The sequence below is a fragment of the Littorina saxatilis genome, linkage group LG4 (genome assembly GCF_037325665.1).
Source record: "Littorina saxatilis isolate snail1 linkage group LG4, US_GU_Lsax_2.0, whole genome shotgun sequence".
Classification (NCBI taxonomy): domain Eukaryota; kingdom Metazoa; phylum Mollusca; class Gastropoda; order Littorinimorpha; family Littorinidae; genus Littorina; species Littorina saxatilis.
Window position 1 is genome coordinate 41518636 of NC_090248.1, and position 23354 is coordinate 41541989.

Here is a 23354-nt window from a genome sequence, read left to right on the forward strand (position 1 = left end):
CTATCCTTTCCTGTGATTGCTCAGCAAACAGGAATGTCAGACTAAATACTACAAATCATCACTGTGAACTTAGTTTATTCACATCACCTTGAATATTTGAGCACTGCATTTATTTATGGTAGGTACAATAATAAATCGACAGAGAGAAACAGTATGTTTATGATGATAAGCATGAAACACTAAGAAAGCAAAGAAGTGTGCGTGTGTGTGTGCGTACACGCGCGCGCGCGTGTGTGTGTGTGTGTGTGTTGGCTGACTGGAAATAAAAACCTTCATTATTGAGGTTTCGGTTCAAATGTTTACGTGCATACAACACATGTACGACATTAAAAAAAAACACCGCCGGTGGAGGGGAGATTAGAGGAGATAAGACACAAATACAATGTTCAAAATACTTAAAAAAATAGGTCATATACATTATTAGCAAATGAGAACTAAATACCCACGGAAACATCAGCAGCTCTCTCTCTCTCTCTCTCTCTCTCTCTCTCTCTCTCTCTCTCTCTCTCTCTCTCTCTCTCTCTCTATCAAATAACTTTGCATGCCAGTCTTGTTGAAAGCAATCGAGCAAACGCTGCTTAAGCATCTTCAAAAAAACAGTTTTATTACCGACCTGCTGCTCAATCCAAGAATAGCCAAAACCCAGGCGAAACACATGGTTTTTAATGTCACTAGCCCAAGTCTTAATCCCTCTTTCCTCTAAACGTTTAAGATGATCGTAAATTGCTCTTGGAATTCTATGGGAAGGCATTTCTAATAGTTTTAGCCAGTATTTAATTGCTTTCATAAGGGAATTAATAAAAAGTGGGTGTCTGCCCAATTCACCATATATCATGGTATTAGGCGTTTTCTGACTCACTGATAAGAGTTTCTTGCATGCATACATTTGGACCCGTTCAATTTCCGCAATTTCTTTTACACCCCATATTTCGGACGCATACAAAAGAGCAGGCTGAACTTGGAGGTCGAACAAACGCAAAAATACTTTTATTTCATTACATTCTATTCTCCATAATGCCCGTAAAATATCCATCACTTTTTTCTTTGCTCGTGCAGCGATTTGCTCCATTGCTGTACATATTGAAAGTTTAGTTGTCAGTGTAAAGCCTAAGTAAGTGTAAGAGTTAACCACTTCTAGTAGATCACCGTTTAAAGGCACAGTAAGCCTCCCGTAAACCATCACAGAGCTCCCCGAGCGTCTAAATACAGCACAAGCATACTTCCATTTGAACGCTCACCGAACGGGAACATCCTGGCTGCTTTCTGTCGAGCGTGAGACATTTTCCAAGAATTTATTTTCGTGGACTTGGCCCTGAAGAACAATGGCGCCTCGTTTTTGCGCTAGACCTAACTTTTAAAATCTAAATAATAAATTGACAGCTTGTTACACAAACATTCTTTAATCATAAAAGAATTCGTTTTTCATCAAGACAAGATCAGAACAATTCGAAGTTGTGAAAGTTTAAAAAAAGAAAAGCCCGGAAGCAGGGTCACGCAAGGGTCGTAGCAGACGACGGCCCGGTTTATCAGTGCAAATCGCCGTTCCTCTCAACAGTCAAAAGCCATCGCTAGAGTTCTTGTGAACCACAGCCGTTGTTTCGTGCATAAAAAACGTGCTATTGTAGATAAGCTCACGTCGAGTCGCATTCAAATGACTAACTATGACGACTGCATTGTGAAAAGGGGGAAAACTGGATCACACGGGTTCACGATGGCTCAGGGGTAAGATAAACCACGCAAAAATAAATTCTTTGAAAATTGTTCGCTCTTTACGGAGGGCACCTAGGATGTTCTCAATTGGTGAGTGTTTAAATGAAAGGGTGTTTGTACTGTGTGTAAAAGCCTGACCGTATCTGTGATGGTTTACGGGAGGCTTACTCTGCCTTTAAATACCATTTCTCACGCGCTGCCCTTGCGGAATACCATCACTTTAGTCTTACTAAGGTTGACTGACAGTCAATTTGATAGTGAACGATTTGTGACCTATCGAAGCTTCAAAACTATTTTACAGTATGAACATTACTTATCAAGTTTGCATATTAGACGTTATAGAGACGTTCTGGTCCGATTTAGAGCTGGCATAAACGACTTATATTGCAACAGGCACAGATACAATGCAAATAGACGATTGGAATTATGTCCCTTGTGTGGTCTGGCGGAGGAGGATGAAATTCATTTCATCTTCGCCTGCCAAGCCTATTCAAATATAAGACAACAGTTTTCTTTAAACATTCTATTCAATAATTGTTTGAGAGCTAGAAATTTTGTCAACTTAATGAATATTGAAAATCAGGAAATGCTGGCATCATTTATTTTTGATTGTTTAAAACTTAGACAAGAGCTGATTGCAAATCCTGAACAATAGCAGAAAAGGCGACAACTTAACTACACTATTTAACCGGCTATGGCCGTCATTGTAATGTACATATTATATAATATCACAATTACTTTTTCTGATGGACTAGATAGTCCACCAGTATTACATTTATGTTTGTCCTTGACGTTGTTTTTGCCACGTTTTTTCCCCCAATTGCAAGGGGCATGTTGCCTAAATGCATTAAACTCGTTAATCGTTAATCGTTAATCTCTCTCTCTCTCTCTCTCTCTCTCTCTCTCTCTCTCTCTCTCTCTCTCTCTCTCTCTCTCTCTCTCTCTCTCTCTCTCTCTCTCTCGGTTGGGCTGAAGTGGCAAACATTTTGGGGCGAAAAAGTAAGCACTGACTCCGTGGGGCAAAATGTCTGAAATCCTTTGGAGCGAAACAGAAATGGTGCGAAGTGGATGTACAACCTGACCAATGCATACTGTGTCAAGGAACATGAACAGTCTTACATGAATGCACAGAGCTGTTAAAGGAACAGCTTTTCAACAATAAGACATACGTTATTGTTTTCGTTTGTTTTTGTTTGTATTCCAAAAGTATACAGTTCTATAAAAACACATTGATTCTTTTATTTTGCCCTGCAAAAAATACATATGGAACATGGTAATCACAATTATCACAATTATCGGCAGTTGTTGTAGTCATCTCAGCTGCAGCCAAACATTCAGACGACTTTCTTAACGCCGCTAATCATTTCTATCTAAAATGTCAATCAAAGTTCCACACTGATGTAAACATGAACACTTGTTTGTGTTCGTTCAGCTGTTGGCATAAACGCTCATCTTTCTCGTCTGACTCTGAGCCACCTCGTAACAGTAGCGGTACTGGACCTGCACGCACCAAAATGCAAAATAACTCACAGGAAACACACGCTCTGGAATACGAAGATATTATCAGAAAGGAAGACGCAAGACTGACTGGCAAGAGTCGCAAATAAAAACACGAGAAATATAGCCTACTTTGGCACACAAAAGCATTCCCATGTGAAACACAACAAACAGTTTCTGGCCCACTGCTCGGCGACTTTACTAATGATACTCAAGAAAGATTTGACAAAACCAGGATACCGCAAATGGCGTAACAACAAATTACATATCAACGTAACGCAGCCTGAACGGCACTGAAAATGATCTCTGAATAGGCAAGATGTAACTTCAGGAAATTAGGCAGTAGAGGAGGATAAAAAATAAAAAATAAACACTAAACAAAAATACTACAAAAAAATTAAAAAAATAAAAATACAACTGAAAACAAAGCAAATAAACCGTTTTTTTGTTTTTTTAATAAATCGAGGTACAGAGCACGGTATAGTCAAAGAATGTAGATTTTACTCACCACTGACGTCACAGCTGTGGATGCCACCTGTTGCACTTGTCTAACAGTCATGAAGACGTCAACCTCGTGGTCATACGTCATTCGGCTGATGATGTCATATAGTGCACAAAACAAACCACTCTTGCCCACTCCATCACTGCAAAAGTACAACATCAACAAACATGTATTATCAACACAAATCTCAACTCAGCGGGCCTTTGGGTTAAACAAAAAAAATCTGAGTTCTTTGAGTATTTTTGAAGACACTATATAGTCAAGACACATCATGAATAAATAACTGACACAAGCATTAAAGGCTGCCCTTTTCGTAGCGTTCATTAATTAATTCCTATTGTTTACATGTGCCAATAATGTTATAAAACTGTACCTAAGGGGATATAATAACGATTAGCTGTAGCTTTCGAACACAGAAAAAATTATTTCAGTATTGCAAAGTGGTTTTGATAGTGTCGAATGTAAACAAAACAGTCTCAAAGTGAAAGTGGATGTTTCCCGGAAATTGCGAAGTTAAAGGCAGAGTAAGCCTCCCGTAAACCATCACAGATACGGTCAGACTTTTACACACAGTACAAACACCATTTCATTTAAACACTCACCAATTGAGAACATCCTAGGTGCCCTCCGTAAAGAGCGAACAATTTTCAAAGAATTTATTTTTGCGTGGTTTATCTTACCCCTGAGCCATCGTGAACCCGTGTGATCCAGTTTTCCCTTTTCACAATGCAGTCGTCATAGTTAGTCATTTGAATGCGACTCGACGTGAGCTTATCTACAATAGCACGTTTTTTTTATGCACGAAACAACGGCTGTGGTTCACAAGAACTCTAGCGATGGCTTTTGACTGTTGCCAGAGGAACGGCGATTTGCACTGATAAACCGGCCGTCGTCTGCTACGACCCTTGCGTGACCCTGCTTCCGGGCTTTTCTTTTTTTAAACTTTCATAACTTCGAATTGTTCTGATCTTGTCTTGATGAAAAACGAATTCTTTTATGATTAAAGAATGTTTGTGTAACAAGCTGTCAATTTATTATTTAGATTTTAAAAGTTAGGTCTAGCGCAAAAACGAGGCGCCGTTGTTGTTAACGGAACAAGTCTACGAAAATAAATTCTTTGAAAATGTCTCACGCTCGACAGAAAGCAGCCAGGATGTTCCCGTTCGGTGAGCGTTCAAATGGAAGTATGCTTGTACTGTATTTAGACGCTCGGGGAGCTCTGTGATGGTTTACGGGAGGCTTACTGTGCCTTTAACAAGAATACAGAAAAGCGCGCTTTCCTGCTTAGCACAATACGCTACCGCGCTAATCTGGCGTGTCAATATCACTACGTTTTGCACGTGGAAGGTGAGCGATTTCCTTCACGCGGGGATTGGCGACGCGGTACTGTCTGTGTTGACGGTCTAAAAATAGCCCAAGTCCTGGAGAACATAGCAATAAAGAATTAATTATTTCTCGTAATTGGTAAGGACTTCAAAGCTAAAACTTTGCAGGAAGCTTAATTTATACATCCCCGCAACGATGGGAAAAGCCCTGGAAGTAATTAAATAGGACAATGTCAGCCTTTAAAGGGGAAAATTAACAAAAGGCACCACAGCACTTTACTAAAATCCTTGGTTGCATATTTTTACACGTTCGTTTCACAGGAACTCTATGATAGTGTTTTTTTTCCTTCTTCTCTTTTTCAGTTTTGTTTCGTTTTTAAAAGCACACAAATCTTAAAGTTTAAAAAAACAACAACTCTATTTTGATATCATGTAGTTTTGAAACACCTGATAACAACATTACTTCCAACAAAAAAAAATTACACTCGTCTTAGAGATTTAGCAGGTTTTGATTAGCTGATGTTACTAATACTTCTGTGTCGATCTTAGCGAGCGGATTTTAGGCTTTGTGAGTTCGGTTTTCGGAGTGTCTGATATATCACACATCTTCACACACACATTTAGAATCACCTGCGAGAATACTTCTACCGTTCCTTTAGCAGGAAAAAAACCACCTTTTATACTCGTCTTGAAGGTTTGAAATGCAAACGGTTCAAGCCTCGTAACGATCAACATCAACTCACCTGCACTGCACGACCAGCCGGTGGTCGTCGGTGTTCATCTGTGACGTCAGCAGAGTGTCAATGAGGTGCAGGATGTCGGAGGTGTTGCCCCCCACCTCCCCCGTCCACCCCTTGTAGTGCAGCAGCTGTACTAGCCTCGGCAACCGCACATTCTGCTCGGGCAAAAGTGATCAGTTAGTTGGAATGTACTAGTTAATTTTGAATATTTTAAAGGTTAGGAACAAAGACGCGCAATAAGAAACATGTAGAAGACGTATGTAGACACGGACACTAAACATATTTGAGAAAAAGATCTACATTTTGTGGAGTTCAGGACATCTCGTTCCTTCCCCATTTAGTATTTACATATAGTTGTAATACTGGGAATGAAAGGAAGCCTTGGAGGCGACGAGAGGACAAGAACAATTCTTTATCTAACGAGGGTAAAAGAGTAGGCAGTGATCTGGGTTTTTTACATCTGGAGAGAGAGAGAGAGAGAGAGAGAGAGAGATAGAGAGAGAGAGAGAGAGAGAGAGAGAGAGATAGAGAGACAGAGACGGAGAGAGACAGAGATAGAGACAGACAGAGAGAGAGGGAGATATAGACAGACAGATAGACAAACAGAGAGAGACAGAGACAGAGAGAGAGAGACAGAGAGAAAGAGAGAGAGTCATAAATGATAAAAAGCTAGAAGAAAAACCTAACAACCAATGAACCAAGCGACAAAAGAGTACCACACAAATAAAAACATTAAGTTACCTTTTTCTTCAAGTCCAGATTGTAGGATGTTATTTTGGATCCTTTATGTCGAGTCTTGCTGTGCAAGGAGATTTCGTAGGGATCAGTTGTGAGCGTGTTTCCTTCTTTCGTTGGCCAGTACTAACGATAGGAGTGAAAGAGAGAAATATCATGAGTTCTTGTGTAATTTTCTATACCTTTACATTAACATTTTATCAAAATAAAAAGAAAACACGCCAGTAACCAGGTTAGGTACGTTAAAATCAATATTATCATTTCATTTCTATTCAGTCATTTTAAAGTTGAAAGAAGTGGGTATATTTAAATCATGTTGTATCATTTCAATTGAAAACCAAGTAATACATGTACTAAAACGAATTAGATGAAGAAACACACACAAAAAGCAGCACAACACATCAACACAATTGGATTTAAACATTAGCAACAGACATGTTATTCGAGTGCCAACCTGACATTCAGGCAAACCTTTTTTAATTGTTGGGAGAAAAAATGTCACTTCAGCATGTTTTTGTTTGAACGTGTTCGTTATCAATCAATCAATATGAGGCTTATATTGCTATTTCATATGTTACGTGGATTTCCATTGGTCAATTGGGCAAAACTGAGCTCAGTGCAAAAGTGATATCGACGACATTTCCGTCGATATCAGTTTTGATATCGACGACCTCTTTATTGCTTCCCCACTTCAAAAACAAAAACACCTAAATTTAAAAACAAACAAATATATATGAAAATGTAATTATCCCAGAATTTAGTTGAGCAAGTGACTAAAGACTTTTTGAAAGGAAAGACATTTTAAAATACTGAAAAGTACAAGAAAAGAGTGAACAAAAAGAAATAATAATCAGAGGGAGGGATATGAAACAGCCAAAACTGAGACAAATACTTTTGTAATTTCTTTACAGTAAATACAAAATGTCCAGAGAATTAGCAATATATCTAACATTGACTGACTGTGTGATGATATCTTCTGCCATTGGTCTGTTTCGACAGTGATATCAAAATCTCGACCTCCGGTCTCGATTTTGATATCACTGTCTCAACAGACCATAGCAGAAGATATCATCACACAGTCCGTCAATATTGGGTAATATCGCGCGTATTCCGTGGGTACAGTTCTAAGCGCAGGGATTTTTTAAAATATTTTTTTTATGCAATTTATATCGCGCACATATTCAAGGCGCAGGGAACTATTTTACACAATACATCACGCATTCACATCGGCCAGCAGATCGCAGCCATTTCGGTGCATATCCTACTTTTCACGGCCTATTATTCCAAGTCACACGGGTATTTTGGTGGACATTTTTATCTATGCCTATACAATTTTGCCAGGAAAGACCCTTTTGTCAATCGTGGGATCTTTAACGTGCACACCCCAATGTAGTGTACACGAAGGGACCTCGGTTTTTCGTCTCATCCGAAAGACTAGCACTTGAACCCACCACCCAGGTTAGGAAAGGGGGGAGAAAATTGCTAACGCCCTGACCCAGGGTCGAACTCGCAACCTCTCGCTTCCGAGCGCAAGTGCGTTACCACTCGGCCACCCAGTCCATAGGATGGTTAGGATGGATCTTTTAACTACCCTACCGTCACTTCCTGTTTCTCATTTGGAGTGCTAAGGGAGACAATAGTTGTGACGTCATTTCCGAAGACAAGTCTCCAGAAGTCGACCTGTGTAGAAGGCAATGGTAACTGTGTCACTATCCTGCCTCTTGAATCACGCAATGTCTGGCGAAAAATAAGAGTATAAGTCAGTTTACAGCTACTGTCTCTGTCAAGAAACAGAGAAAATATCACAGACCAGATCAAAAACCGTCCTACCCAAAGGATGCGTGCAACCGAGAAGAAAAAACCCTGACATGACAGAATATTTGTGATAAAAGGCTGTGTATTGAATATCACGGTGTTGAACCTACTTTGATTTGAAACGAGAAGAAATTCAAGATTCACAATTCAAGACGTGACAAACTCCTGGAGAAAGAAATGAAAAACTTCAAATTGAAGGAGCAGTACGTCTTTCTCTAGTGAGCGATCGTCTGCACCACAAACGATTTTTCCAGGCGGTTGCTCGGGATAAGACCATCCTCCCACTTGGACACATCCCCAAACTACACATTCTGAATGCTTTCTGCCAAGACAGATAACAAAAAATTAAATTAATTTCATCCGTTTGACGTGACATCAATGTATATTTGCTGAGTTAATTCGACAAAAACTCCAAGGCTTTACAAGAAGCAGCTAGCTGGGCTGTTAATTTTGGTATTTGATCCAATGGAAGGATGTTGTTTGCACATGTATGTAACAGCCTGGACAGATCTGCGACGATTCAAATGATCGTTTACACAAGAAGGGCTGAACATGAAACTAAAGCCATTTCATAACAGTAGGAGCGCCAAGTCTTCTGCGAGATCCGTTTTACCAAAGTCATTGAATCAGTTCATGTTCAGATTCTGAAGTAAATGATAGACATGCTTACCGGCATGAAGACGGCATTGATGTACTGATTTCTCCCTCTCGTGTGTTCCGTGAGGTAGACAAGATGGTCCTCAGCTGTAATAGAGAGAGACAGGTTTTTACTGTTCACAGAGAGTTTTTTACTACGAAAAACGTCTTCTAATGCACAAACGCCCACGCCTCCCCTCTCCGCCCCCTCTCCCCCCCCCTCTAAAAAATTCAACCCAAAAAACGAATAACAGCAAATCACAACACACAAAAACTCACACAACAACAACAACAACAACAACAACAACAACAACAACAACAACAACAACAACAACAACAACAACAACAACACTTTTACATTAAACGTTACCATTATTTACCTTCCTCCGACGCATACACACCAGGGTCAATATGCAGGAGTCGAGGTTACAGACTTTAAGTCAAGAATACACTGAACTCTCAATGCAGTTTATCCCGGTGTAACACGACATTTTTACTCCACGAAAAATTTACTCCGGAGTAAATACTTCGTACGAAATTCTTACTCCGAGTACACTTTTCGTACGAGAAAAGAACTCCCCAAGGCACGAAAAAATTACTCCCTCCACGAAATTTTTACTCCGCATTTTGTTTACTTCCAGTAAAAATCTTGTACGCAAAAATGGGATGAGGGCGAAGGGATAATGCCAATAAGTGATCTCGCGCACACGGATGTCGCGCTACCCTCCTTCCACCCCTTCCACCACCAAGACTAACAGGGGACAAGGGAGTGAACATTTCGTACACCTGGCATGGGAAGTTAAATTGCTCGTGTTGGGGTGAAGTAATTTATTCGTTATTTATTCGTCAGGGGAGTAACATTTTTGTACGAAATGTTTACTCGGAACTCACCTGTCTTGGGGAGTAATTTTCTCGTGCAATGGGGGAGTGCTTTTTTCGTAAAGGGAGTAACTTTTTCGTACGAAATGTTTACTCCGGAGTAAAAATCTCGTGGGAGTAATTTTCTCGTGTTACACCGGACTAAAGTCTCTAAACTCGACTCCTTGGCTGAGGTGAACGAAACGAAACTGAGTGCCACCAATATGAGTGGTACGCAGCCGCGGGTTTAGCCTGATTGGTTGAAAGTGAGATTTGTTGTGATTTTAACAAATCAGACCCCGCGAATGTTCTCATCTGGTTAAGTAGCACCCACTTTCGTGTGGTGCACCTCAGCTCTGCATACCGGTGTAACACGAGAAAATTACTCCCACGGGATTTTTACTCCGGAATAAAAATTTCGTACAAAAAAGTTACTCCCTTTACGAAAAAAGCCCTCCCCCATTTCACGAGAAAATTACTCCCCACGACAGGCGAGTTCCGAGTAAACATTTCGTACAAAAATGTTACTCCCCTGACGAATAAATAACGAAGAAATTACTTCACCCAAACACAAGCAATTTAACTTCCCATGCCAGGTGTACGAAATTTTTACTCCCTTGTCCCCTGTTAGTCTTGGTGGTGGAAGGGGTAGAAGGAGGGTAGCGCGACATTCCTGTTACCGAGATCACTTATTGGCATTATCCCTTCGCCCGCATCCCATTTTTGCGTACGAGATTTTTACTGGAAGTAAAATAAATGGGGAGTAAAAATTTCGTGGAGGGAGTAATTTTTTCGTGCCTTGGGTAGTTATTTTCTCGTACGAAAAGTGTACTCGGAGTAAGAATTTCGTACGAAATATTTACTCCGGAGTAAATTTTTCGTGGAGTAAAAATTTCGTGTTACACCGGCCCAGACTGCTAACACAGACAGACAGTTATTGTGTACACACACATATGACCAGAGCACGTGCACAATGCTTACAAGGCAAGGTGTGAGGGTCCCTGTTCTTGTCCAAGTTTTCCTCCAGCATGGCACTGTCATGGCGTGGCTCTGGGTCCGTTGACTTCCTTTCTAGCAAAGTCTGTCCAATGAACACAAAATGTCAACATGATTTTGTTAAAATCTATTTTTTTTTAATGGTCGCCTTACATCATTTGAATCCAAGTCTAGCATATGAGCCAACAGTGTCAGTGTAATTTTATTCTTTTTTTTTTTCTCTTTTTTTTTTAGCGGGGGGGGGGGGGGGGGGGGGGGAGGTCTCTGGCATGATTTGAATTAGTGTCTGTCAGATGACAATAACATGTTAAAATATGATTTTGTCTTTTGCTTCTGTTGCCACCTTTTTACACCCCCGGTATAGGGGTGTGTATAGGTTTCGGTCGATGTGTTTGTTTGTTTGTTTGTTTGTTTGTTTGTGTGTTTGTGTTCGCATACAGATCTCAAGAATGAACGGACCGATCGTCACCAAACTTGGTGAACAGGTTCTATACATTCCTGAGAAATTGGGACCAGTCAAACACACGGTTAGGGAGTTATTGGTGGATTAAAATTATACAAGGACTTATAGAGGGACATCTTAATGGTCAAAGGGAAATAACCATTCTCACTCAGTCACTGCCACCAACTGAGAAGGTTATTTCCCTTTGACGGGGGTGTTTTTTCTACCTCGGAGAAATTTCTTGTTATATTTAAAGATCATCTTTTGTCAGCTTTATAAGTTAAATAAAACTGTAGAATAAGCTTGTCATTGATAAAAGAATTACCGACTGAGTGCAGAAAAAATTGTCGCAAAAAAAAAGACAAAAAAATAACTGTTTCAAATGTTGTTCCTTACTCCGAATCTTCATTATACATTTGAAACTCGCAAAAGTAAAAGCAAAAATGCACAAAAAGAAAAAAATAACAAAAAAATTCATTTCGATATTTGTGTCTTTTGCGTGATTTTATTGTAGCTATCCATATGGACAACAGACCAATAAAAAACTAAAGCCGCATCTTTTGGGTTAACTCTATCAAAGCGACATAAGATCTGCAACATTGTGCAAAGAGGCACGAACCAACATTACAGCAAATTACCAGAAATTCTTTGTCGACACGTAGTTGAGATGCCTCGGAGGTGATCTGTTCATGCGGAGGGAAGATGGCCTCAAAGTGATCCAGTGAAATGTTCGTTCCGTGGGCAGTGTAAGCCTCCAGGAGAGCTTGGTGCAAGAACACGTATTGGTCCTTTTGAGTGAAGAAAACATGTACAATGAATGTTGGTTTAAACACTTTTTATTTTTTTTTATTCAATTGCAATATCGTGACATACAATCTAATATGAACCAGCGTCATATCTGGATCGTCACTCAAGCGTTTGCTTATATGAGCATATCCCGGCTTCACAGTTTAACTGTTGAAGCAGAAATAAACACAATGGTTGAAATATTTCGGGGTGACACCTGCGGGCGTGAGAACAGTGAATCTAAGCATTGTCATCGAATATGTCTGTGTTAAAAACTTGTTTTCTTACCAAAGCCTGAACCATATGACAGCGTTCATTTCGAAGTCGGTTGATCAGGCCAAGGACATCAATCTTGCCCTCCTTGACGGCCAAGTCCATACCAATGTCAAGGCCGATGTACGTGCCTGTTCTTCCCACACCAGCACTTTAACAGTTGTGTTCATTGATATCAATACAAAGACAGACATACAGATAAACTGACACAACCAGATAGATAACATAAGAGTACTCTGTTTTTAATAAGGGTAATTGCATTAAGCAAAGAAATCTAGCCATCGCCATAAGAGGGATCATTCCAAACATGAAACACGATCAAACTGTTAGAAAATAAATAGTTAGATAGACAGATAGATAGATAGATAGATAGATAGATAGATAGATAGATAGATAGATAGATAGATAGATAGATAGATAGATAGATAGATACGTGGGTATAGATATACAAACAGACAGACATACATACAGACAGAGAGAGACAGACAGACTGAGACAAGACAAGACAGACAGACAGAAAAGAACAGAGAGATAGACAAACAGACAGACATACACACAGACAGATAGACATATAGATAGATAGATAGATAGATAGATAGATGGATGGACAGATAAATAGTATGGCGTTTAGCAGGATACAACCCAGCATGAAGTTTTTACCATCAGACTGGCAGTGGTTTTTGAGTAATTATGCCTTTTAACCCATGCAGGGCCGATATACATTTCCCCTTTACACTGCAATATTCTAGGAAAGGCCCTGTACCTGCAATGGACCACAATTGGCGGCGCAGAGGCGCTTTCGCCCGATGATGACTTTGTCATGTTCCTGATGTGACGCCAAAAGCTGACAAGGGAGGTAACTTTGGGAACGCCGTGATCAGTCCACGATATGTAGTGGTACTGAGTTACCGTCCGTGTTTCGTCACTCTGAAGAAACAAGAGATGAACACTCCGTACTGTTGTCTTAGAATGCTGGCATTTACGTTTCAAATAACGTGCAATAAATGATCAAAGTAATAATCTTGTTTGTAATCAAATAAAACCTAGCCAGCCTGTTATTACGGAGTTTTTTTTGGGTACAAAACATCCGACAGCGAGTTGTGTACATATGAACAAGTCGCGTAAGGCGAAAATACAATATTTAGTCAAGTAGCTGCCCTTTTTCAGCAAGACCGTATACTCGTAGCATCGTCAGTCCACCGCTCATGGCAAAGGCAGTGAAATTGACAAGAAGAGCGGGGTAGTAGTTGCGCTAAGAAGGATAGCACGCTTTTCTGTACCTCTCTTTGTTTTAACTTTCTGAGCGTGTTTTTAATCCAAACATATCATATCTATATGTTTTTGGAATCAGGAACCGACAAGGAATAAGATGAAAGTGTTTTTAAATTGATTTCGAAAAAAAAATTTTGATAATAATTTTTATATATTTAATTTTCAGAGCTTGTTTTTAATCCGAATATAACATATTTATATGTTTTTGGAATCAGCAAATGATGGAGAATAAGATAAACGTAAATTTGGATCGTTTTATAAATTTTTATTTTTTTTTTAAATTTTCCGATTTTTAATGACCAAAGTCATAAATTAATTTTTAAGCCACCAAGCTGAAATGCAATACCGAACCCCGGGCTTCGTCGAAGATTACTTGACCAAAATTTCAACCAATTTGGTTGAAAAATGAGGGCGTGACAGTGCCGCCTCAACTTTCACGAAAAGCCGGATATGACGTCATCAAAGACATTTATCAAAAAAATGAAAAAAACGTTCGGGGATTTCATACCCAGGAACTCTCATGTCAAATTTCATAAAGATCGGTCCAGTAGTTTAGTCTGAATCGCTCTACACACACACACAGACACACACACAGACACACACACAGACACACGCACATACACCATACCCTCGTTTCGATTCCCCCTCGATGTTAAAATATTTAGTCAAAACTTGACTAAATATAAAAAGCACAAGATTTGGACGCTCTTTATTAATGTATTTAGCAAATGAAAGTCTTATCGACAAAAGAAAACATCAATAAACAAGATAACACATACATACGGTGTACAAAACATTCTCCAACAAGTTATTCATGATATATATTATTTGTATATCAGGGCCGGACTAGGCTAAGAAGAGGGGGGGGGGGGGTTGCCAGTGGTGGTCCAGGGGGATGTTCCCCCTGGCGGTGTCAAGGGGAAGAGCCCCTTGTGGGGGTCAGGGGGCAAAGCCCCCTGAAGCTGATGGGAAGGTCATATTCTGAGATAGGAAAATGGTCGCTCCTTGCATGAAACGGCATAAAATAAACAATAATAAACTGAAAATGTTTTAAATAAGTGAGGTACATGTTTAGGCTAGGGGGGGGGTTGCGCAACGCCCATAACCCCCCCGGTAGTCCGGCCCTGTGTATATATATCAAAGCGAACACACAAACGCAAACATACACCTCAACCCACCCACACACACACACATACACACACACGCACACGCACACACACACACACATACACACACATACACACACATACACGCACACGCACACACAGACACAGACACACACACACACACACACACACACACACACATACACACAAACACACACACAGTTGAGACAATTACAATAGTGAATCTCACCTCATCTCTGGTGACGGTGAAAGTCCTGATGTAGAAGTCGTTTCTCCTCTCCACATGATCTGTTGCCACAGTCACAGGACCGTACGTCTCCGTGCTACCCTCGTCTTCTGGCCAGTACTGCTCACACTTGTCCTGCGCAAAACTTACACTTGACTTGGGTACATGTATAGAGATGGCCTTCTGCGTGAGAATTAAACGCTTCAAACATTTTAAAATGAAGCATCCTGGCCGGCTGCTCTAACGATTAGACGTCATTTTCTTCTTTTTCTTCTTCTTTTATTTTTGCCTTCGCGGACTGCAACTCCCACGTGAACACGTGTTATACTCCCCCCCCCCCCCAATTAGGCAGTGTTACTCCATGCATTCCGGGGGCAACAATTAAATAGAGGAACATATCAACTAGGATGGATAAGCACGTACGTTATCATGTTTAAATAATTCCACAATCTAACTGAACAAAGTACAAGATTTTGTTGTGCAAATGCCTCTTATGTTGTGCATACTTCTCTTGTGTTATGTTCAGATTTACTCACTCTTCCCTTCTCTTTTATATTGGTCAACATGACGATGTGAGTTGTCTTCTCCTGCCATATCATACGCCACAAGTCACCCACTGTGTTCACTTTCGGACCTGTAATGACGGACACATTGATTTGATCTGCATGTTTACTTTCTGATCTATAATTTAACAATAATGTTCATTTGCCTACATCATATTCTCTTCTTTTTACATTTAGTCAAGTTTTGACTAAATGTTTTAACATAGAGGGGGAATCGAGACGAGGGTCGTGATGTATGTGTGTGTGTGTGTGTGTGTGTGTGTGTGTGTGTGTGTGTGTGTGTGTGTGTGTGTCTGTGTGTGTGTATGTGTGTGTGTGTGTGTGTGTGTGTGTGTGTGTGTGTGTGTGCGTGTGTGTGTGTAGAGCGATTCAGAGTAAACTACCGGACCGATCTTTATGACATTTTACATGAGAGTTCCTGGGTATGATATCCCCAGACTTTTTTTCATTTTTTCGATAGATGTCTTTGATGACGTCATATCCGGCTTTTTGTAAACGTTGAGGCGGCACTGTCACACCCTCAATTTTCAATCAAAATGATTGAAATTTTGGCCAAGCAATCTTCGACGAAGGCCGGACTTCGGTATTGCATTTCAGCATGGAGGCTTACAAATTAATAAATGACTTTGGTCATTAAAAATCTAAAAATTGTAATTAAAATTTTTTTTTTTATACATCGATCCAAAATTACTTTTATTTTATTCTTCATCATGTTTTGATTCCAAAAACATATAAATATGTTATATTCGGATTAAAAACAAGCTCTGAAAATTAAAAATATAAAAATTATGATTAAAATTAAATTTCCGAAATCGTTTTAAACACTATTTCATCTTATTCCTTGTCGGTTCCTGATTCCAAAAACATATAGATATGATATGTTTGGATTAAAAACACGCTCAGAAAGTTAAAACGAAGAGAGGTACAGTAAAGCGTGCTATGAAGCACAGCGCAACCACTACCGCGCCAAACAGGCTCGTCACTTTCACTGCCTTTGGCACTAGCGGCGGACTATGTTCAGTTTCATTCTGTGAGTTCCACAGCTTGACTAAATGTAGTAATTTCGCCTTACGCGACTTGTTTTTTTAAACACCGAACTCCAGTACAAATAAAGCATGCGAAACACGTTGGGTGAAATTCAGTTTCACATGAAAGGTCGTCAATGTTGTTGTTGTTAAGGGTGGTGGTAGTGTTCATCGTCGTCGTTGTTGTTGTTGTTGTTACATTTAGTCAAGTTTTGACTAAATGTTTTAACATAGAGGGGGAATCTAGACGAGTGTCGTTGTGTATGTTTGTCTGTGTGTGTGTGTGTGTGTGTGTCTGTCTGTCTGTGTGTGTGTGTAGAGCGATTCAGAGTAAACTACTGGACCGATCTTTATGAAATTTTACATGAGAGTTCCTGGGTATGATATCCCCAGATATTTTTTAATTTTTTCGATAAATGTCTTTGATGACGTCATATCCGGCTTTTTGTAAAAGTTGAGGCGGCACTGTCACACCCTCACTTTTCAAAACAATTGATTGAAATTTTGGCAAAGCAATCTTCGACGAAGGCCTGACTTCGGTATGGCATTTCAGTTTGGTGGCTTAAAAATTAATTAATGACTTTGGTAATTAAAAATCTGAAAATTGTAATTTTGTTTTTAAATAAAACGATCCAAATTTACGTTCATCTTATTTTTCATGATTTGCTGATTCCAAAAACATATAAATATGTTATATTTGGATTAAAAACAAGCTCTGAAAATTAAAAGTATAAAAATTATGATCAAAACTAAATTTCTGAAATCGATTTAAAAACAATTTCATCTTATTCCTTGTCGGTTCCTGATTCCCAAAACATATAGATATGATATGTTTGGATTAAAAACACGCTCAGAAAGTTAAAACGAAGAGAGGTACAGAAAAGTGTACTATGCAGCACAGCGAAACCACTACCGCGCTAAACAGGCTCGTCAGTTTCACTGTGTTTTGCACGAGCGGCGGACTACGGTCATTGTGAAAAAATGCAGTGCGTTCAGTTTCATTCTGTGAGTTGCACAGCTAATTGACTAAATATAGTAATTTCGCCTTACGCGACTTGTTGTTGATTTTGTTGTTGTTGTTTGTCGACCATTGGTAATTGGACGGTACAAAAAAGACATATAACTCTGACTTTTCACTTAATTCCATACGGCACAAGAACCGAAACAAGTGATAGTTACCAAGAATTTACTGACAAAAACTTACCTTGTGCTGCAATGAACTGTTTGGGCGAATTGTATCCCTGAAAAGGACACACTCAGAATCATCAGAACGTTTTGAAGGTATTATTTAATAGTTTTTCGAACTGTTTCAACAAGACACCACAAAAGTGTCGTCTCGACAGTTCGTTTGAGGTACATCATGAGAGAGAATTGTTTTTTATGCTAAAAAGAATTAAGCATGGGTTGAAGGATTGTAGATTTGAACAACCAGTATGTACACTTTAAACTGAAGAGTTCCATTTTTCAACACACTTTTTGTGAACACTGTGTGACGAACTATATAAGCTTATTTCTACTCGCAAAAGTAGCACACATGGTAAACATTATTTAGTGTTTACGATGTGTGCTACTTTTGCCAGTAGAATTAGATAGTAATTTACACAGTGTTCACAACTGGTTACAAAAATTGTGCTCAAAAGTGGAACACTCGGCCTCCTAATCGGGAGGTCGTGAGTTCGAATTCCGGTCGCTGCCGCCTGGTGGAGATTTTTCCGATCTCCCAGGTCAACTTATGTGCGGACCTGCTAGTGACTTAACCCCCTTCGTGTGTACACGCAAGCACAAGAACAAGTGCGCACGGAAAAGATCCTGTAATCCATGTCACAGTTCGGTGGGTTATAGAAACACGAAAATACCCAGCATGCTTCCCCTGAAATCGGCGTATGCTGCCTGAATGGCGGGGTAAAAACGGTCATACACGTAAAAATCCACTCGTGCTAAAAACATGAGTGAACGTGGGAGTCTAAGCCCATGAACAAAGAAGAAGAAGAAGAAGAAGAAGAAGAAGAAGAAGAAGAAGAAGAAGAAGAAGAAGAAGAAGAAGAAGAAGAAGAAGAAGAAGAAGAAGAAGAAGAAGAAGAAGAAGTGGAACACTTCAATTTAGAATGTAGTATTAAGTATCCTTCAGTTTCAAACCATTGATCTCAACTATTTGTCATGTTGTACAGTTATCAGATACTTTACATATGTTTTTATGCATCTAAAATGTCAAGATAAGATAGAGTGACAACTTTTATTCTTAAACTTAGAAGAGGGTAAATATTGTGCTGTGCATTTTTAATTTTTATGTGGAGAGCAAGGAGACACATTTCTCTATCAGGTGTGCAACTATTAACATATTTGTATTTGTATTTAAACAAACATGTTTCATCTACAGTCACTTACAGATATGTAACTAGCGTTGATATAATCGGTTGATCTCTCCTTCTTGTACCGGTCAGATAGGACAACTCGGGATTGGTCATCTGCACACATATTAACATAAACAGGTAATTGACAAAGTGAAGTCATAATACTCTGAAAGTACCTGAACATGGCTATACGAAAGCATTTACCATAACGATTGTCTTTCTATTTCTAAAAAAAGTTTAAGATATTGTATCTTTAACATAACTTAACTAATGTAAAATCTTCATTGTCGTATTTTAAAATGAAAGAATTTAAATTACACCTTGTTACATAGACTTTGTGGCTGGCAAACAAAACAGACAACGGTTTACGAATGTTCAATATGAGCTCACTTAAAAGCTCAGAACTACCGACAAAATCAAATTGTTATAAGAGAACATTGACTGTCAGTAGATTAGTACACGATAACTTACATGGTATAATGGATTCAAATCTGTTCTTTCTGAAGTTCTTCGGTAGCATCCCGGCCTCGTGCTCAGTATCTTCGACGCCACCCTTGATTTTCTGGAGAGGCAAATTGAAAAAGTATAACCCAAGCATGCAATTACGAACGTTTGCACGCAGTCTCGTTTGCTCGCACGTACACACGCACGCACGCACGCACACAAAGCACGAACATATCCTTCACCTGAGTACAAAAGTAAGAAACAGACAACACAACACTGTTTTACCTTTACACTCATCGACCAACCCCCCTAATTTGCTATTTGATGTAGTATGAAAATGTCAATAATCTGTTCGGGTACCCCTTACCCTCCGGAACATTTAATTTCCGCGGGGGCGGCTACTGACATCAGTCTATCTATTCATCAACTGAAAAAAATACAGTTCTGAAAGTATAAACTCACTGAAAATTCTCCCTCCAGTTGTTCAGAAGCCAGTCTGTCCATGAGAATGTTTTGCACAGCCTCGAAATCAGCGCGGTTGGTACTATCATCATACACGTGACTGTTCTCATCCAATGGGCTGTTTTCCTCGGAGTTACCTCGCTTGGAACCTTTTCTGCCAGCGCCATGGTTTTTGCTTGTTTTGCCTGCGGTTTGCGAGTCACGCTTAGACTTTCGTCTCTTTGATGGCTGACTTGGCTCTCCCTGCGGTTGTGATTGTGCTGCAGTTGTAGATAGTGAAACTGCGTCTAAGGCTGCGTTAAAATAAACGTGCAGTGAATCGTCTGCTGTCGCTGTTCCTGGAGTATCGTCTGAAGAGTTCATGATGGTTGGTTTGACCTTCAGACACGGCTTTGGTGGTTTTGGTTGCTCGGGGTCTGCAGTTGAAAATAGCTGAGTCAATTTCGGCTAGATTTGTCATGACCTTTGATTTTGTTCATCAATAAGTTTATCTATATATAAAAAAAAGATTTTTTCCTAGTTATTACTATTATCGTTATCATAATGCTATGCAGTGAGCTATTTTTAAACAGAAGTGTTACTATGCACGTCTGCGTTGTCATGTGCAAAGCAAAACCACGAAAATACAATTTTGTCGCTGGATAATCCCAGTCGACTGTGCCACATTAGATGTAAATAAAACATCGTATTAAAAATAAAAATAAATCATATTGCTAATAAGTAATAATTTTGCCAATGGTATTTCAGTGTGGTTTACCTGTGGCAAGAGTACCAGAGTGTGTCGGGTCATCATTTACAGTTCCATTGCCAAAGTAACTACGAATCCTTGTGATCCAAGTCTTCTGTATCCAGCTTCTCAAGCGAGTACAAGCAGCCATAATGTGAGGTAGGAGTTCATACCTTTTATTGAGAAAGGACTTTGATGAAATAAAATGGGAAAAAAACTCTTGCAAAAAAGGACAACATACAACAAATAAAAGTAGGCTGATATTTGTATCGGCAAAGTTGAAAATTACCTCTCCAATATGTGTGTGTGTGTGTGTGTGTGTGTGTGTGTGTGTGTGTGTGTGTGTGTGTGTGTGTGTGTGTGTGTGTGTGTGTGTGTGTGCGCGCGCGCGCGTGCGAATGTTATTAAAACCCAACATCGTAATTGTTGTAATCTTTCAGGATGATAATGAATTGTGTTTTCTTTAGACACTTAAATGAGCTGATGCAATTACCCAGAAATCTTAATCTTAAACCAGCATTGGTGTACAATTTTTTTAATGAGAGAAAAATGAATGAGGTCCACTCCACCAAATCTTTCTGATTTATTGCCTGATACAGATTGCAAAAGGGTGAGACCGCTTACTTTTGGACAAAGAAGACAATCAGGATGGCAAGAAACACAAGGACAACCAGTACCCCGACCACCACTCCGGCAACAATTGACGATTCCTGTTGTCCTGGTTAGACATACGCTTGTGTAAATTTGAAAAATGTTACATTTTAATTTTGGAATTATTCAGTAGGTTAACCACAAACAAACAAACAAACAAACAATCAAACAAACAAACAAACAAACAAACAAACAAACATATGTGGCTATTTCTGCGAAAACTGTCACTGTGGTAAAAATTACTGTTGTGTGCATCCCCACTTCCGTTAGTTTTCTTCTGTTATAACATGTGTTATCACTGATACTTCCTTGATCCTCTAAAGATCCAGCTTAAACATCGGAGTAAGAAAGCTTAGTAAAATTTGCCCACATGTCGGTACAACATTGACCCCGTGTTTCTCTAATCTAGTCAATAATGTCAAAAGTCGCAGAAATGGCAACAATATACGGGTTGCATTGTCAATCCGAAGATGGCGAGAGAGTTTACCAAAACTTGTTCCTGGGGAGAAGCAGGAGAAATAATAGAAAGAGTGTTCACATACCAATCCTTCCATCCGATCCATGTCGAGTGGTGTTTCCACATCTGCCTGTACAGTTAAACGGCTGATCTGTTGAACACACACAGGTTTAGTACATTATTTTTTCAGTTTACTTTTTCTGTGTATTTAGGTTCTTATGCAACTGTGTTATTTGTGTAAGCTGCATACACGCGGCAGAGATGAACACTCGATCCACCCATCTTCAGTTTTAATAGATTTATGAATTCTAAAAGAAAGTGTCGTTTCTCAATGAGAAGTAAATCATTCAAGTAGACACTCACACCTGAATGAAACAAGAATGATTTAAAAACAAACACAGTAACAAACAAGCAAACAAATTTAGACATTTGAAAAGGTGACACTTAAAGGCACAGTAAGCCTCCCGTAAACCATCACATATACTGTCAGGCTTTTACACACAGTACAAACACCCTTCCATTTGAACGCTCACCAAACGGGAACATCCTAGGTGCCCTACGTAAAGAGCGAGCAATTTTCAAAGAATTAATTTTGCGGAGAGAGTGTCAGAGACAATCGGACCGTGGTGCGTTTTAGCGCTAGACCTAACTTTTAAAATCTAAATAATAAATTGACAGCTTGTTTACACAAACATTCTTAAATCATAAAATAATTCTTTTTTCATCAAGACAAGATCAATACAATTCGAAGTTTCGAAAGTTTGAAAAAAGAAAAGCCCGGAAGCAGGGTCACGCAAGGTCGTGGTTGTTCAGAGGAACTGGCGATAGGTAGGCTATAAACCGTCGTCTGCTACGAACAGTCTAAAGCCATCGCTAGAGTTCTTGTGAACCACAGCCGTTTGTTTCGTGCATAGTCAGAGGTACTTAATAATGTGCTATTGCAGATAAGCTCACATCGAGTCGCATTCAAATTACTAACTGACGACTACAGTGTGAAAAAGAGAAACTTGATCACACGGGTTCACGATGGCTCAGGGGTAAGATAAAGCACGCAAAAATAAATTCTTTGAAAATTGTTCGCTCTTTACGGAGGGCACCTAGGATGTTCCCGTTTGGTGAGCTTTCAAATGGAAGGGTGTTTGTACTGTGTGTAAAAGCCTGACAGTATCTGTGATGGTTTACGGGAGGCTTACTGTGCCTTTAATACAGAGTGTTTTTCAAGTTACCATTATCCAACTGCTATCAAAAGAAAAAATAATCTACTTTTGAAATCAATAAAAAATGTTCGACCCAATCGCTCAGTGTCATATACAACATGTTATCTGATTCGCGTCAAAGCAGACACAGCAGCTAAGAAATATTAAAAGTACAAGTAAACCCATATATATGCGACTATTTCATCTTTTTAAAATTTTTTTTTACCGATGACGATTAACTTACCTTCAGCAGCCGAATAAAGAAAACTGCCCCAAACAAGAATAATCCAGCACAGCAGTGTACGTGGCCTGTTCTTGTCGTCCATCTTGATCAGTTTGTTTGACAACATAATTTTCCTTCTTCTTTTGTGCTCACAGTTTGGTCATGTCATTAAGAACACCCAGGAAGGGCGTCATACTTGTTGACTTCTGTTCAATGCGCGTGTGTCGTGCTTCTGAAGTTTCCTGGTGGCACGCAGAATAACTTGAAGTTGGAAATTCTACGCTTGTATTACACATTTTACACAGGCCTAAATGT

General features: G+C 39.4%; 1 protein-coding gene across 1 annotated transcript; it reads right to left on the reverse strand.

Annotated features, from left to right (window-relative positions):
• Positions 1-1915: 1915 nt before the first annotated feature.
• Positions 1916-23354, reverse strand: LOC138964766 (receptor-type tyrosine-protein phosphatase epsilon-like). Its single transcript, XM_070336809.1, has 20 exons — positions 23061-23354; positions 21706-21771; positions 21137-21230; positions 20543-20685; positions 19786-20201; positions 19351-19441; positions 18914-18993; positions 17733-17769; positions 15477-15574; positions 14944-15075; positions 13079-13242; positions 12331-12466; positions 11895-12044; positions 10800-10899; positions 8995-9068; positions 8106-8246; positions 6516-6635; positions 5778-5929; positions 3716-3851; positions 1916-3210 (listed from the first exon to the last, which is right to left on the reverse strand). Exons 1-20 carry the CDS (start codon positions 23164-23166, stop codon positions 3139-3141), a joined length of 2508 nt encoding a protein of 835 aa, XP_070192910.1. The 5' UTR covers positions 23167-23354; the 3' UTR covers positions 1916-3138.

What these genes read in the sequence shown, in the direction of transcription:
- LOC138964766 (XM_070336809.1), bottom strand. Translation starts at nt 23,166, where the DNA reads ATGTTGTCAAACAAACTGATCAAGATGGACGACAAGAACAGGCCACGT. An exon ending in TGGATCGGATGGAAGGATTG is followed by an intron (nt 21,231 to 21,705) that starts GTATGTGAACAC and finishes ATGTCTAACCAG; the next exon opens with GACAACAGGAATCGTCAATT. An exon ending in ATGAGAAACAGGAAGTGACG is followed by an intron (nt 6,636 to 8,105) that starts GTAGGGTAGTTA and finishes TCCTATCGTTAG; the next exon opens with TACTGGCCAACGAAAGAAGG.